Here is a 16,909-nt window from a genome sequence, read left to right on the forward strand (position 1 = left end):
ATTCCCGTGAACACCTACTTTATTGTTTGTGCCCCCCCCCCTTTTTAAAAATGTTTTTTTTTCTCTTTCTTCTAGTCTTCATCCTCGTCGTTGTCACAGATGCTGGTTTTCTGTCTGTGATATTTGTCAATGTCACATTCACAGGCTGCCGAATGTCTTTGCTGAAATATTATAATTGTATGTATCCTTGGTAGTGAGTCAGCTATGACCCTTACTGGAGCGATTTACACACACACACACACACACACACACACACACACACACACACACACACACACACACACACACACACACACACACACACACACACACACACACACACACACACACACACACACACACACACACACAGTTAAACAGCAGCGACAACAGTAATAATATTACACATTAATACATAATAAACATAGCTGTGAACTATATGATCTATTTTAGAAGTGAAATTGGTTAGACATTAATGATAACTGAGTTTCACACAAACCTTCCCTGCATTATATCTGAGCTGTAATCCTAAAAGGAAGCGTTCCCTTATTATGTGTATTTCTACTTTGTTACATTACGACACTGATTGTAAGCATATAATTGTTTTACATTGCAAGAATATCACACATTGTTTTGGCACTAGTTTTTAATTAAATGACTGCGCCACAACAACTAAGAAAACGTAATAAAATTGATGCAGGATTAGAAATAAAATCAGCAAAACAAGAAATATGACTAAAATACATTGTCTATATGTAATATTTACACAGTTTTGCTCTATCTACAGTACAACAGGTCATCATAACATCTATAAAATACATGCGCACATGATGATTTGCTCAATTTATCCAAAGTAACAAAATAAATTGATTTTTATTACTGATATGAATGACGCAAATGTAAACTCTCTCCATCCCAAATGTTGCTGTCAAACATCATGGTGCCAAATCCAGTGGAGGATATGAGTCATTGGTCAGATGTCTCTATCCCATCCTATGGACAGTTGAGTAAGGTTCGTGAGAGCGAGTGTGGGTGCTCAGTTGCTGCCAAAATAAAACACCAAGAGTGATGAGAAAACATAACTTCATACTTCTCAATAAAATGTTACAATGTTCAAACTTTTGTTATAAAAATATACTGTTATGTATTCTCAGGTCACAAAAATAAAGAAACAAATATCTGGCATCTGGGGCAATAATAAACCAGATAACATGTAATTCACCTGAATGAAGAGATTTTCAGTTGTATTCAGGTCAGAATTTATATACAGTGCATCCGGAAAGTATTGTATTGGTTAAATATATTCTGGACTGTCTTGACTGTACTTTTTTCTGAATTCGTTGACTGCTACGGTGCATCTGGAAAGTATTCACAGTGCTTCACCTTTTCCACATTTTATGTTACAGCCATATTACAAAATGGAGTAAATTCCTTTTTTTCCTCTCAAACTTCTGCTCACAACACCCGATAATGACAACATGAAAAACGTTTTCTGAAATTTTTTGCAAATTTATTAAAAATAAAAATAAAAGAAACTAAGAAATCACACCCTTTGCTCAATACACTTATATGCAAAGGTTTGGGCACCCCTGATAATTTTCATGATTTTCCTTTATAAATTGGTTGTCTGGATCAGAAATTTCAGTTAAATATATCATATAGCAGACAAACACACTGATATTTGAGAAGTGAAATGAAGTTTATAGTATTTACAGAAAGTGTGCAATAATTATTTAAACAAACTTGACAGGTTCATAAATTTGGGCACCCTTGTCATTTTATTGATTTGAATGCATTTAGCACTATTTATTGGAACAAAAAAAATTGGTCTGGTTAGCTCATTAACCCTTGACCTCCTTACACAGGTGAATCCAATCATGAGAAAGGGTATTTAAGGTGGCCATTTGCAAATGTTTCCCCTCTTTGCATCTCTTCTAATGGGTGACAACATGGGAGCCTCTAAACAACTCTCACAGACCTGACAAGTGGTGGTATGCATGGCTGAAAAAGAACACAGAAAAAGAACACTTGCTACCTACAGTAAAATTGGGAGGTGGTTCCATCATGCTGTGTGGCTGTGTGGCTAGTGCAAGTACTGGGAATCTTGTTAAAGTTGAGGGTCACATGGATTCCAGTCAATATCAGCAGATTCTTGAGAACAATGTTCATGAATCAGTGACAAAGTTGAAGTTGTGCCGGAGCTGGATCTTTCAACAAGACACTGACCCTAAACACTGCTCAAAATCTACTAAGGCATTCATGCAGAGGAACAAGTACAATGTTCTGGAATGGCCATCTCAGTCCCCAGACCTGAATATTATTGAAAATCAGTGGTGTGATTTTAAACGGGCTGTCCATGCTCGGAAACCAACAAACCTAACTGAATTGTTTTGTAATGAAGAATGGTCCAAAATTGTTGTCCTGAAGCCACTCTTTTGATATCTTGGCTGTGTGCTTAGGGTCATCGTCTTGCTGAAAGATGAATCGTCGCCCCAGTCTGAGGTCAAGAGCGCTCTGGAGCAGGTTTTCATCCACAATGTCTCTATACATTGCTGTACAGGGACATCCTTTCCTTCCTTCCTTTCCTTTCCATCCATCCTTTCCTTTCCCTCAATCCTGACTATTCTCCCAGTTTCTACTGATGAAAAACATCCCCACAGTATGATGCTGCCACCACCATGCTTCACTGTAGGGATGGTGCCTGGTTTCCTCCAAACATGGTGCCTGGAATTCACACCAAAGAGTTCAATCTTTGTCTCATCAGACCAGAGAATTTTGGTTCTCATAGTCTGAGAGTCCTTCAGATGCCTTTTGGCAAACTCCAGGTGGGCTGCCATGTGCCTTTTACTAAGGAGTGACTTCTGTCTGGCCACTATGCCATACAGGCTTGATTGGTGGATTGCTACAGAGATAGTTGTTCTTCTGGAAAGTTCTCCTACCCCACAGAGGAATGCTGGAGCTCTGACAGAGTAACCTTCGGGTCTTAGTCACCTGCCTGACAAAAGCCCTTTTCCCCGATCACTCAGTTTAGACGGGTGGCCAGCTGTAGGAAGAGTCCTGGTGGATCCAAATGTCTTCCATTTATAGATTATGGAGGCCACTGTGCTTAATGGGACCTTCAAAGCAGCAGAAATGTTTCTGTGCCCTTCCCCAGATTTGTGCCTTGAGACAATCCTGTCTCAGAGGTCTACAGACAATTCCTTTGACTTCATGCTTTGTGCTCTGACATGCACTGTCAACTGTGGGACCTTATCTAGAGAGATGTGTGTCTTTCCAAATCATGTCAAATCAACTGAATTTACCCCAGGTGGACTCCAATTAAGCTGTAGAAACATCTCAAGGATGATCAGTGGAAAAAGGATCCACCAGAGCTGAATTTTGAGCTTTATGGAAAAGGTTGTGAATACTTACATACATAGGCTAAAAAAAAAGAAAGAAACCAAAACTTTTTTTTCCACATTGTCAGTTTTAAGGAAATGAATTTCATCCATTTTGGATTAAGGCTGTAACATAAAAAAATCTAGACAAAGTGCAGCACTGTGAATACTTTCTGAATGCTATATTTTATATATGTATAACCACAGTTTTTCATGATTTCTTCACATCTGCGAGGCATTAATTTTGTTGGTTTGGAACCAAGATTTTGCTCGTTTAAAATGAAGACCTTGTAACAAAAACAATGTTTTTTAAATCTTCTGGCTTTGAAATAATTCTGATTATTAATAATTTGAAATAATGGTAAATGTAAAGAGCAATAATGTTGGAAATAGTTAGCTAGATCCGGTTAGGCTAAAAGCAGTGTTACCAGCACAGCCTGGCAGGCATGTAAACTACTTGTATAAAATTAGAGTCTTTCAGGGATCTTTTGCGTGCGTAGAGGGATTCCAGTTCAACATTAAAATACCATTTCAGCATGTGACTAACTGACTGAAAAATAAATAATAAAAAAATAAAAATCTGGTTTGTTGCCCTGATATGCAGCATTTAGAACAGCTGCTGAATGCAGAAAGTACGAATGCAGATTGGAATCTGGCTTTTGTACAAAGTAAACTGCACTTTATCTGAAGTACTTACCTCATAGTCAGGAGACGGGACAGGCGGGCCCCGGCCTGCTGCGTGAGGAGGTGCTAGAAAATAATTAGAGAGGAAAAAGAGACAGGAAACAGCAGTAATGTTTCAATAATATAAATGCAGAGAAATGAACAGAGAAACACAACTGGAGTGATGTTATTTGAAGACTCCAAATCTAACCTATGAAAATTAGTGAACATCCAGCAGTCACTTAAATAGCTGAGAAAAGGCAACGACTTGTATGAGCGAACAAACACAATCAGTATACGAGGGCTGTCCATAAAGTATAGGTCCTTTTTATTTTTTTCAAAAACTATATGGATTTCATTCATATGTTTTTACGTCAGACATGCTTGAACCCTCGTGCGCATGCGTGAGTTTTTCCACGCCTGTCGGTGACGTCATTCGCCTGTGAGCACTCCTTGTGGGAGGAGTCATCCAGCCCCTTGTCGGAATTCTTTTGTCTGAGAAGTTGCTGAGAGACTGGCGCTTTGTTTGATCAAATTTTTTTCTAAACCTGTGAGGCACATCAAAGTGGACGGTTCGAAAAATTAAGCTGGTTTTCGGTGAAAATTTTAACGGCTGATGAGAGATTTTGAGGTGATACTGTTGCTTTAAGGACTTCCCATGGAGCGAGACGTCATGCAGCGGTCCCAGGCGCCGTCGTCAGCCTGTTTCAAGCTGAAAACCTCCACATTTTAGGCTCTATTGATCCAGGACATTGTGACAGAACAGAGAAGTATCAGAAGAAGTCAGTTTCAGCATTTTATCCAGATATTCCACTGTTAAAGGAGATTTTTTTATTGAAAGACGTGCGGACGGGTCCGCGCGTCGGGACGCAGCCGGTGCGGTGCGGCGGCACAGGAAAAACACCTCCGTGTTGATAACCATTTGTAAAATCCAGGCGGCTTTTGATGGCTTTCAGTGGAGTGAGTATATGAGAAATTGTTTAACAGCTGGACATGTTCCAACTTGTCCTTAAGGCTTCCAACGGAGGTGTTTTTCCTGTGCCGCTGCACCGCGCCGGCTGCGTCCCGACGCGCGGACCCGTCCGCACGTCTTTCATTAAAAAAATCTCCTTTAACAGTGGAATATCCCGATAAAATGCTGAAACCAACTTCTTCTGAAACTTCTCTGTTCTCTCACGACGTCCTGGATCAATAGAGCCTGAAATGTGGAGGTTTTCAGCTTGAAACAGGCTGACGACGGCGCCTGGGACCACGGCGCGACGTCTCACTCCGTGGGTAGTCCTTAAAGCGACAGTATCACCTCAAAATCTCTCATCAGCCGTTAAAATTTTCACTGAAAACCAGCTTAATTTTTCGAACCTTGTCCACTTCGATGTGTCTCACAGGTTTAGAAAAACCTTTGATCAAACAAAACGCCAGTCTCTCAGCAACTTCTCAGACGAAGTTGCTGAGAGCATTCTGACGAGGGGCTGGATGACTCCTCCCACAAGGAGTGCTCACAGGCGAATGACGTCACCGACAGACATGGAAAAACTCACGCATGCGCACGAGGGTTCAAGCATGTCTGACGTAAAAACATATGAATGAAATCCAGGACCTATACTTTATTGACAGCCCTCGTATATTAGACGCTAATGACCGTCTGTGAAGAAATCAAAGATGAACAATGTGCTTCATGCCCAAATTATGAGGTGCAAATAGTATTTCATTTTCCTACTCTCCATACATCAGTGTAGCAGGGATCATGCAAGGTCAGTGAGCACTTTTCACACCATGGATGTAACAAGTCTTAAAGGACACATATATTATCAAAATATTTTGGTATTGTTATGTAGTAGCAAATGCATTCTCTCCCTTTCTCTTTGTATAAAAGGCAAGTTCCTTTGACTTCCCACTTTTTTTTACTCTGGGTCACCACAGCAACTCAGAGATGGATCTGACTGATGATTTCGCACACGTTTTACACTGTATGCTCTTCCTGTGCATTACATGGAGAATGTGGGGGAAAAAATATACAGTGAAGAAAATAAGTATTTGAAGACCCTGCGATTTTGCAAGTTCTCCCACTTAGAAATCATGGAGGGGTCTGAAATTTTCATCTTACGTGCATGTCCGCTGTGAGAGACATAATCTAAAAAAAAAACAAAAAATCCGGAAATCACAATGTATGATTTTTTAAATAATTTATTTGTATGTTACTGCTGCAAATAAGTATTTGAACACCTGTGAAAATCAATGTTAATATTTGGTACAGTAGCCTTTGTTTGCAATTACAGAGGTCAAACGTTTCCTGTAGTTTTTCACCAGGTTTTCACACACTGCAGCAGGGATTTTGGTCCACTCCTCCATACAGATCTTCTCCAAATCTTTCAGGTTTGGAGTTTCAGCTCCCTCCAAAGATTTTCTATTGAGTTCAGGTCTGGAGACTGGCCAGGCCACTCCAGGACCTTGAAATGCTTCTTATGGAGCCCCTTCTTAGTTGCCCTGGCTGTGTGTTTGGGGTCATTGTCATGCTGGAAGACCCAGCCATGACCCATCTTCAAAGCTCTTACTGAGGGAAGGAGGTTATTTGCCAAAATCTCGCAAAACATGACCCCATCCATCCTCCCTTCAATACGGTGCAGTCGTCCTCTCCTCTTTGCAGAAGAGCAACCCCAGAGTATGATGTTTCCACCCCCATGCTTCACGGTTGGGATGGTTTTCTTGGGGTTGTTCTCATCCTCTAAACATGGTAAGTGGAGTTGATTCCAAAAAGCTCTATTCTGGTCTCATCTGACCACATGACCTTCTCCCATGCCTCCTCTGGATCATCTAGATGGTCACTGGTGAACTTCAAACGGGCCTGGACATGTGCTGGCTTGAGCAGGGGGACCTTGCTGCCCTGCAGGATTTTAAACCATGACAGCCTCATGTGTTACTAATGAAATCTTTGTGACTGTGGTCCCAGCTCTCTTCAGGTCATTGACCATGTCCTCCTGTGTAGTTCTGAGCTTTCTCAGAATCATCCTTACCCCACAAAGTGAGATCTTGCATGGAATCCCAGACCGAGGGAGATTGACAGTCATCTTGTGTTTCTTCCACTTTCTAATAAATAATCATAACAGTTATTGTCTTCTACCAAGCTGCTTGCCTGTTGTCCTGTAGTCCATCCCAGCCTTGTGCAGGTCTACAGTTTTTTCCCTGGTGTCCTTAGACAGCTCTTTGGTCTTGGCTATGGTGGACAGGTTGGAGTGTGATTGATTGAGTGTGTGAACACTTGTCTTTTATACAGGTAACAAGTTCAAACAGGTGCAATTAATACAGGTAAACAGTGCAGAATAAGAGGGCTTCTTAAAGAAATATTAACAGGTTTGTGTGAACCAGAATTCTTGCTGGTTGGTAGGTGTTCAAATACTTATTTGCAGCAGTAACATACAAATAAATTTAAAAAAAATCATACATTGTGATTTCCAGATTTTTTTTTTTTTTAGATTTTGTCTCTCACAGTGGACATGCACCTAAGATGAAAATGCACCATGATTTCTAAGTGGGAGAACTTGCAAAAATGCAGGGTGTTCAAGTACTTATTTTCCTCACTGTATATCATACATACACACATATATATGAGGAACAGTGGCTTTTTATGGATCAATTTGTCCCTCAATGAGCTCCACTTCTTTATACAATCATCAACCCCCAAACCAACGGTATGGTATGTACAATTTTCCTCCATAAATTGCAGGTCATTTGAGTGTCTTTGTAGTTTTTAGACTCTGTGTTGTAAAGTTGGTCATATTTTCTGACTTTTCTATCAAACTTTCCTCTGTTTGATCATTGGTCGCAATGTAATCGGCGTGCGCACTGCAAAAACATTTAAGATTTGACAGGAGAGGAGTGAAACTAGAAAAGTAACCAATCACAGCTCTGTGGTCTCCGTCGTTACAGCAAGTACACGTCAGGTTGCGGAGAGGGCTCGCAGGAATGCAGAGGGCTCTGATCTAAAGTGGTTGTCTTTGGTTCATCACACCCAGGGTATGTGTGCAACTTAACACCATATTATAGTGCAGGCAGCAGCATTTTGTTATCACCAGCCTTGAATAAAGTCTGCCTCGTTTAGGGGCCAGGTCTGAGCACGGTTTGAAGAAATAAACACCTGGGTGTTTAATCAAGGAAATATGGAACCCACTTTCCTCGAATCAGTTATTGTCAGTGCTGAACTTCATTTCATACCTCTGTTGCGATTGGGCACACTCAGACTGCTCTATCCAGTACATATGAGGGGTTTTTAATGGAAATGCATTGCGATGGGGTGGAATGTTTTGTCTGATGCGAATGAAAATCCATTATACAAAATCTGGTATACTGTATAAGTTGTTTATTACATGGAAAACCATACACAAATATTGTGACTTTTGCTTTTGTCTGGTGAGAGGGAATGTGCGGTTTATACGATGATGGTTTAAGCAACACACACATATCAAATATGTACACATATCATCAATGTACAGTTGTGCTCAAAGGTTTACATATGCTGGCAGAATTCTTGAATTTTGGCTATTTTTCAGAGAATATGAATGATAACACAAAACTTTTTTTCACACATGGTTAGTGGTTGTGTGATGCCATTTATTGTCAAACAACGTTTACTATTTTTAAATCATAATGACAACAGAAACTACCCAAATGACCCTGATAAAAAGTTTACATACACCAGTTCTTAATACTGTGTATTGCCCCCTTTAACATCCATGACAGCTTGGAGTCTTTTGTGGTAGTTGTGAATGAGGCTCTTTATTTTCTCTGATGGTAAAGCTGCCCATTCTTCTTGGCAAAGAGCCTCCCTCTCCTGTGGATTCCTGGGCTGTCTTGAATGAACTGCATATTTGAGATCTCCCCAGAGTGGCTCAATGATATTGAGGTCAGGAGACTGAGATGGCCACTCCAGAACCTTCATTTTATTCTGCTGTTGTAAATGACAGGTCAACGTGGCCTTGTGTTTTGGATCATTGTCTTGTTGGAACATCCAGGTATGTCCCATGCACAGCCTCCAGCCTGATGAGTGCAAATTTTCCTTCAGTATTTTCTGATAACATGCTGCATTCATCCTGCCACCAATTTTGACCAAGTTTCCTGTGCCTTTGTAGCTCACACATTCCCAAATCATCAGCGATCTACCTCCATGCTTCACGGTGGTGTACCTTTCATCATAGGCCTTGTTGACTCCTCTCCAAATGTAACATTTATGGTTGTGGCCAAAAAGTTCAATGTTGGTCTCATCACTCCAAATTTCTTTGTTCTCTGTGCTGTTTGGTGCATTGTAAGCAGGATACTTTGTGGCATTTGTGTAGTAATGGCTTTTTTCTGGTGACTTGACGATGCAGCCCATTTTTCTTCAAGTGCCTCCTTATCGTGCATCTTGAAACACCCACACCACTGTTTTTCAGAGAGTCCTGTATTTAAGCTGAAGTTATTTGTGGATTGTTCTTTGAAATTTTTGTTGGTCTACCTGACCGTGGTTTGGTTCCAACAGAAACCACCATTTTCCACTTCTTAATTAGAGTTTGAACACAGCTGATTTTCATTCTCAGTCCCTGGGATATATTTTTATATCCATTTCATGTTTTATACAGTTCAATTTCCTTTTCTTTTTTTGCTTTACCTATGACTCAGAAACCAGAAACGTCAGTGCAGCACTGGATGAAAGATGCAAGGGTCTGTCAAGAGCCCAGACACTCACGGACCTTTTACACACACACACACACACACACGCACACACACACACACACACACACTGATTACAGCCAAACAGATCACAGGTGAGGATGGTTACCTTTAGTAGCCATTCAAACCCGTTTGTGTCAACTTGTGTGAATGTTATCAGGTCAAAATCACCAGGGTATGTAAACTTTTGATCAGGGTCATTTGGTTAGTTTCTGTTGTCATTAAGATTTAAAAAGAGTAAACACAGTTGTTTGACAATAAATGGCTTCACACAACCACTAACCATGTGTGGGAAAAAAAAAATTGTGTTATCATTCATATTCTCTGAAAAATGGCCAAAAAAAAAAAAAAAAAAAATCTTAAATTCTTCCAGGCTATCTAAACATTTGAGCACAACTGTATATAAAAACTACAACGATGCTCAAATGGCCTGCAATTTATGGAGGGAAACGGCACGTGCCACTGGTCTAGAGGTTTATGATTGTATAAAGAAGCGGAGCTCGTTGAAGGATAAATTGATCCAGAAAAAGTCGCTGTCCCTGTGGTAAATTGCATTAAGACACCCACCAATGTGTTGGAGAGCTATAAAAGGGTCATGTGCACATCCACATCATTGCATGGCCATGGAGTTACGGAGTTGTAGAAGCATAAATCAGGCTCTAGGAATTTAAGGTACCACTCCAAGCAGACTGAGAAAAAAAGAATGACTCTACTCAATGTAATCCTTTGAATGCACATAATGCCTGGGGCTTATTTAAGGCACAAGTTAATTTTTTTCAGACAACGTTTTGACCCGACCATTAAATGAGACAGGTCCCAATTCAAGGTCAGGTATTTAATCAAGGAAATACATAAGCCTAATTCAGGCTGGCTATTCCCTGTAGATTGTTCAGCGCTTTGTGACTGTAACTAATCCATTACACACACACACACACACACACACACACACACACACACACACACACACACACACACACACACACACACACACACACACACACACACACACACACACACACACATATATATATATATATATATACACACACACACACACATATACGTACAAGATTTCAATTATAATATACACACACAGTAAAAACAAACAAAAAAAAACATATATGTATATATATATATATATATATATATATATATATATATATATATATATATATATACACACACATACATATATACACACATACATATATACACACACGATATAGTACATACACTCAACAAAAATATAAATGCAACACTTTTGGTTTTGCTCCCATTTTGTATGAGATGAACTCAAAGATCTAAAACTTTTTCCACATACACAATATCACCATTTCCCTCAAATATTGTTCACAAACCAGTCTAAATCTGTGATAGTGAGCACTTCTCCTTTGCTGAAATAATCCATCCCACCTCACAGGTGTGCCATATCAAGATGCTGATTAGACACCATGATTAGTGCACAGGTGTGCCTTAGACTGTCCACAATAAAAGGTCACTCTGAAAGGTGCAGTTTTGTTTTATTGGGGGGGGATACCTGTCAGTATCTGGTGTGACTACCATTTGCCTCATGCAGTGCAACACATCTCCTTCACATAGAGTTGATCAGGTTGTCAATTGTGGCCTGTGGAATGTTGGTCCACTCCTCTTCAATGGCTGTGCGAAGTTGCTGGATATTGGCAGGAACTGATACACGCTGTCGTATACGCCGGTCCAGAGCATCCCAAACATGTTCATTGGGTGACATGTCCGGTGAGTATGCCGGCCATGCAAGAACTGGGACATTTTCAGCTTCCAAGAATTGTGTACAGATCCTTGCAACATGGGGCCGTGCATTATCCTGCTGCAACATGAGGTGATGTTCTTGGATGTATGGCACAACAATGGGCCTCAGGATCTCGTCACTGTATCTCTGTGCATTCAAAATGCCATCAATAAAATGCACCTGTGTTCTTCGTCCATAACAGACGCCTGCCCAAATTCTCTGAAATGCCTTTGGAGACGGCTTATGGTAGAGAAATTAACATTCAATACATGAGCAACAGCTCTGGTTGACATTCCTGCTGTCAACATGCCAATTGCATGCTCCCTCAAATCTTGTGACATCTGTGGCATTGTGCTGTGTGATAAAACTGCACCTTTCAGAGTGGCCTTTTATTGTGGGCAGTCTAAGGCACACCTGTGCACTAATCATGGTGTCTAATCAGCATCTTGATATGGCACACCTGTGAGGTGGGATGGATTATCTCAGCAAAGGAGAAGTGCTCACTATCACAGATTTAGACTGGTTTGTGAACAATATTTGAGGGAAATGGTGATATTGTGTATGTGGAAAAGGTTTTAGATCTTTGAGTTCATCTCATACAAAATGGGAGCAAAACCAAAAGTGTTGCGTTTATATTTTTGTTGAGTGTAGGAATCAGTTGTATGACTGACTGTCAAAATATGTTTGTGACTGAATGTTTTCTTACTTTTCGCAGAGTGAGTTGATCCACCTGAGCTTTTGTTCTTTGTGCACTTGTAGATTATGAACATCACCACAGCTGTCCCAATCATATCTGCAATGATGACCACTGCAAAGAGAATCCCATCCAGCTCATAGCAGGTCTCACACACTGTAAATGGCAGAGATGGAGGTGAAGAGAAACATCTCAGTCACTGCAGTTAACATGAGCAGCACATCAGAAAATTCCATACTCACCCTTTCCTTGAACGTAAAAATAATATTTTTTTTTGCTTGAGTCCTCGCCATATTCACAGTGGTAAGGATCTTTGTTGACGTCATCGTAAATTATTGTAAGCCAGTTTGCCTCTTTGTTTGGTATCTTGGATCCTCTATTGAACCAGTCTCCGTCATCCGGGCATGTCATTGTGACTGCAGTCCCAGAGATGGACACTAAAAACACGTGTGCGCACACACACACACACACACACACACACACACAAAAATTCAAAATGTCAGTTGATTTGGTTTTATGTCTCATTACACCTGAATTCATCTATATGTCTTTGCATACTGTATATACAGTACAACAGTATTGTGCAATGAGTAATACTTCATATACAATATTTGTCATTCATCCATCCATTTTTGGCTCCTTATTTGGGTTTGGGTCATGCTGGCAATGTTGCGGTGGTGAAAATGTCGAACTATTTATAATGCCCACACAACAAAAATACAACAACAATAGCAATATGTCAGATAAAATTTCACACAGCCTTGTTTACAATTCAGTTTAGAACAAATGCATGGTTCTGTGACACTACATGCTTTGTTTTTCATTGAATTCCATCTGTCCTTTTTTCTTTAAATCCACTTCAGACTCAGCTTTCTCTGACAAATGTACATTTTGTGTAAAACATGTGTGAGGTTCAAGCATTCTACCACTATAAATTCTAGTTTATGTGCAGGAAAGGGGTTTCTTCATGGTTTTTGTGCATGCACACGGTTTATAACTGAGAGCCCGTATCTTTCTCTTATCAAACTGCTTCTTTAGGAAATAATGCTCCTGCCAAGGCTTAGATGGTCAAATTCTGTAGCGTCTTTTAAATTTCTAATCAAAACACATATTGTCTATCTTGTACATTTATCAAGCTACTAAATGGTTGTTATTGTGCCAAGATGGCAAAATGTAATAATTTGATTACGGCTCAGTTTGTCCATAATTTTTTTTCATCTAATTTTATTTTATTGTTCCTGTAAATTAATCTTTTTGTACATACATATAATTAAAGCTTTTCATTTTAAAATTCTAAGCCTACATGTAATCTGTTTTTATTTGCTTTTCATTAAATTAGTTTCAACAATTTGTTACTTATTATTATTATTATTGTTATTATTATTAAGAATGTGTTGCCTCAATTTTAAATCAGCCTCTACGCCGTGTTGTCTTTATAGCTTTGTATTAAAAGAAAATTTAAATATTTTGGACACCTCATTGACATACCATGTCAGAAAACGTTGGGACAAATGGTGTTCGGTAATTTCAATTTCAAAAACATAGTATGAATGAGTTTGTCCATTTGTCTGGTTAGTGATATATTTATATATACATAAAGATATAACAATATAACAATATGCAGTGATATTTCTTAAAGTATTAGTGAATAAAAACAGAACAGTTAAGATGCCATAATTATAGGAGGGTATTTGGAAAAACCTATTGAAAAACAAGATGGGGATATCGTAATTGTATCACAGTAAATAACGGTAGACAAAGATAAGAGTTTCTAAATGTATTTACCTTTGGCCTCCACAGTTACAGCGAGCAGAAGAACGACAGCCGACAAGACCTGGACAGTCATCGCTTTCTGTCTCTTGCGCTGAACTTCAGGTTTCTGCTTTGGTTTTTACGGATGTCTCTTGTCCACAGGTGAGACTTAAGAATGCATACACTACAACATAACAATAAAGTATTTTAATAAATTCAGTGAGACCAAAAGGCTCAAATATGAAGATGGGGTATGTATCTGTCTTTCTCTCACATGTTGCTCCTCACAGGAAGCAGCTTTCCCCCCCCTCCATTTCAAGCTGCTTTCACAACTTAACCTCAAAATGAAGACGGACTGTATTTGCACATATAGGTACACATATCCACATGCACTACTGTGCAAAATGTTTTGGGAACATTAAATGAGTAAAGAAATCCTGGTGAAAATGTAATATTCATTAATAAATATCAGTATGTCAAATGTGTGATTACTAAGGGAGCTATACAGCAACTACATGTGTATGGGGCAGGACATCTATAGATATCAAAAAGTATATATATTTTTTTTAAATAAGGGTTGTTTAGTACATTTATTGAAATTTTGGAGTTTTGTCAGAATACTATAAATCTGATTTTTTTCTGACAGTGATGTAGGGGTAAAAATGCAAAGACGTTGCAAAATAACTGATTAACTGCCAGCTGCACGGTGGCAAACAAGACAGAGCTCCAGAGGGTTACCAAAATGGCAGAGAAGATCATTGGGTGCCCTCTACTCACACTGGGGGACCTTCACGGCAAGTACAAATAGAATGAAAAACAGTTTATACCCAAATGCTGTTTATACCCAACTGCTGTCACATGCCACATGTGAAATGAGTGCAATATTTGTTAATGTGCAATATCCACTGCCACTGAAATATCCAGTTTTGTACATACTTTTCTCTTTTTATATATATATAATCTCTTGTTTGCTACTACATACTTAGAATTTTGTTTTAATTTGCACTCCGAACACACCTTTCCCATTCTGTTAAATTTTATGTTTATTTTATTTTCTTCCTCAGACCTTTAAAGTCTGCGTGTGGTTTACTACCTGCAACTGAAACAAAATAGGGTGCCAAAGCTAGTGTGAGATTTATATACTCAAGAACAGATGGTGATGAATGCTGTATTCCATTACCATTAATAAACATCTGTTTTCTGCACACTCTAGCTGTAAAACGTGCACAGTGATGTGCATGCCCCCATTAATTATGAAATCAACTACATTTAAAAATGTGGAGCAGTTTACCAACAAATTAAGCAGGAACACACACAAAAGAAAAAGAAAGGTATAAACTGATAGGTATAAATTGATGATTGAGACCTTTTTTTGTGAAGGGTCACGTTTTTATTTTCAAGTTCTGGAGGTTGACCTTCAACAAAACTTTCTCTTTGACTAAAAACAACCTGTGAAATAAATATTCTATTTGAATGTAATTGCAGGCTGAATTACTAGATCAAAGTGCTACTCTGCCCCCAAGTGGCTGAAATGGCAAACCAGGTTCATCTTGATTAGAAATCGAAATGGGCCAATCAAAACTGGTTCCATGTTCACAAGCACTGCTCACTATGATGTGTGGCTTCTTTTGCATTCTAGAATATAGATATACATATAGAAAATGTGCTTCTCTTTTTCCAACACAGTTCAGGTTCATTTAAATTCAATCAAGCTCATATTTCTGTATCTTTCCATTCTCATGTGCACCTGCTGATTTTCTTTTATGTTTTATATTTTGTTTGACCAGAATGTTGCAATTTTTTAACTGTTTTAAATTTAATAATAATAATAATAATAATAATAATAATAATAATAAATAATCTTTTTCGTTTGTCTAATAATATATGAAATGAAATTTAATGAAAAGCAACTAAAAAAAAAAAAAATGCTTTTGTCCACAGACATGCCCATTCTGACTTTCACAATTATACATCTTGGCACAACTGGGGACCCCTGAGCAGAGAACCACACAGGAAGGTGGGTGAAACATTTTTTTTTCATAGTCCACAGACATACAAGGTTAAATAACAAAACAAAACACAGGAATAACAGTCCACATATAGCAGCCAGTTCTGTGGGGGGCAAAACACTGGGCCAAATCCATAAAACAGGCAGAAGGTCAGAACACAGAAGGCCAGTATACCAGGCACCAGAGTCTAAGGGAGCAGGTTAAAAGGCGAAACCAGGATCAGGTGGCAAAAGTCAACAGTGGGAAGAGAACACAAAGATACACATAATTACACTCCACCAAGGACAGCTTCCTGGAAAAATTAATGTGTAGGTGTGCCTTGTTGTCCTTGGAGGCGCGCTGGGACAGAACCATTCTGACATCTACAGTGTCTCCCTCCTCAATGAACTGAAGAGAGGGATCTGGCAAAAAAAAAACCCCAAAAAAACCCCAAAACAAATAAACAAAAAAAGGATAGGTGCAGATGAGAAACAGCTTTTGAAGGTGTAGAAGGTAGACTCTGCTCTCTCAGACCACTGGAACCTGGATTTGGCAGAGGTGATACTGTAAGGCGGCAACAAAAGTACGATAGTTACAAATTAAATACCTGTTGAAATTGGGAAAACCTAAAGTGCTGTAATTGCTTCATACCCTCAGATCTGGGACATTCTAGAATTGCCTTAAACCTTGGCTGAGTTCATCTTAATGGATCCAAGACTCTCGTTCAAAGGACATTGGGTCAGTGTCCTTGAAGATGCAAGGCTGGTTTTCTGTTACGAGACACTTTTGTTTGGGGGAGAATGGGTGCTCTCTCTCTCACACAGTCATTTAACTATTACAATGACTCCCAAACTGTAAAATTAAGGTCAAAATGTGATGACTTTCATCTCAACATCTATTATGTTACTACCCTGGATGGGAAAAGTAAGCTCATTCCTGATGAGGTCAACCACAAACATTATCCCTGCACAGTCAAGCCAGTAGCGTGTTA

The 16,909-nt window shown here is 39.2% G+C and overlaps 1 protein-coding gene and 1 long non-coding RNA gene across 2 annotated transcripts; one reads left to right on the top strand and one right to left on the bottom strand.

The window, feature by feature from the left end:
* Positions 1–616: 616 nt before the first annotated feature.
* On the bottom strand, positions 617–14,228 carry LOC117509171 (T-cell surface glycoprotein CD3 epsilon chain-like). Its single transcript, XM_034168924.1, has 5 exons — positions 13,964–14,228; positions 12,421–12,615; positions 12,191–12,334; positions 4,054–4,106; positions 617–1,022 (listed from the first exon to the last, which is right to left on the bottom strand). The coding sequence occupies exons 1-5, from the start codon at positions 14,022–14,024 to the stop codon at positions 963–965; spliced, it is 513 nt and encodes a 170-aa protein (XP_034024815.1). The 5' UTR covers positions 14,025–14,228; the 3' UTR covers positions 617–962.
* On the top strand, positions 5,648–15,942 carry LOC117509172. The gene is made up of 3 exons (XR_004560287.1): positions 5,648–5,840; positions 10,244–10,248; positions 15,932–15,942. It is a non-coding gene; the product is annotated as an uncharacterized LOC117509172 (long non-coding RNA).
* Positions 15,943–16,909: the final 967 nt, after the last annotated feature.

Source organism: Thalassophryne amazonica, chromosome 4 (assembly GCF_902500255.1).
Source record: "Thalassophryne amazonica chromosome 4, fThaAma1.1, whole genome shotgun sequence".
In the NCBI taxonomy this organism is placed as follows: domain Eukaryota; kingdom Metazoa; phylum Chordata; class Actinopteri; order Batrachoidiformes; family Batrachoididae; genus Thalassophryne; species Thalassophryne amazonica.

Bases quoted from the DNA above. Each gene is read 5' to 3' on its own strand.
- LOC117509171 (XM_034168924.1), bottom strand. From the start codon at position 14,024: ATGACTGTCCAGGTCTTGTCGGCTGTCGTTCTTCTGCTCGCTGTAACT. The intron at 12,335-12,420 runs GTGAGTATGGAA...TGCCATTTACAG, and splicing joins TTTTTACGTTCAAGGAAAGG to TGTGTGAGACCTGCTATGAG. The intron at 1,023-4,053 runs GTAAGTACTTCA...TTATTTTGGCAG, and splicing joins TCCCGTCTCCTGACTATGAG to CAACTGAGCACCCACACTCG.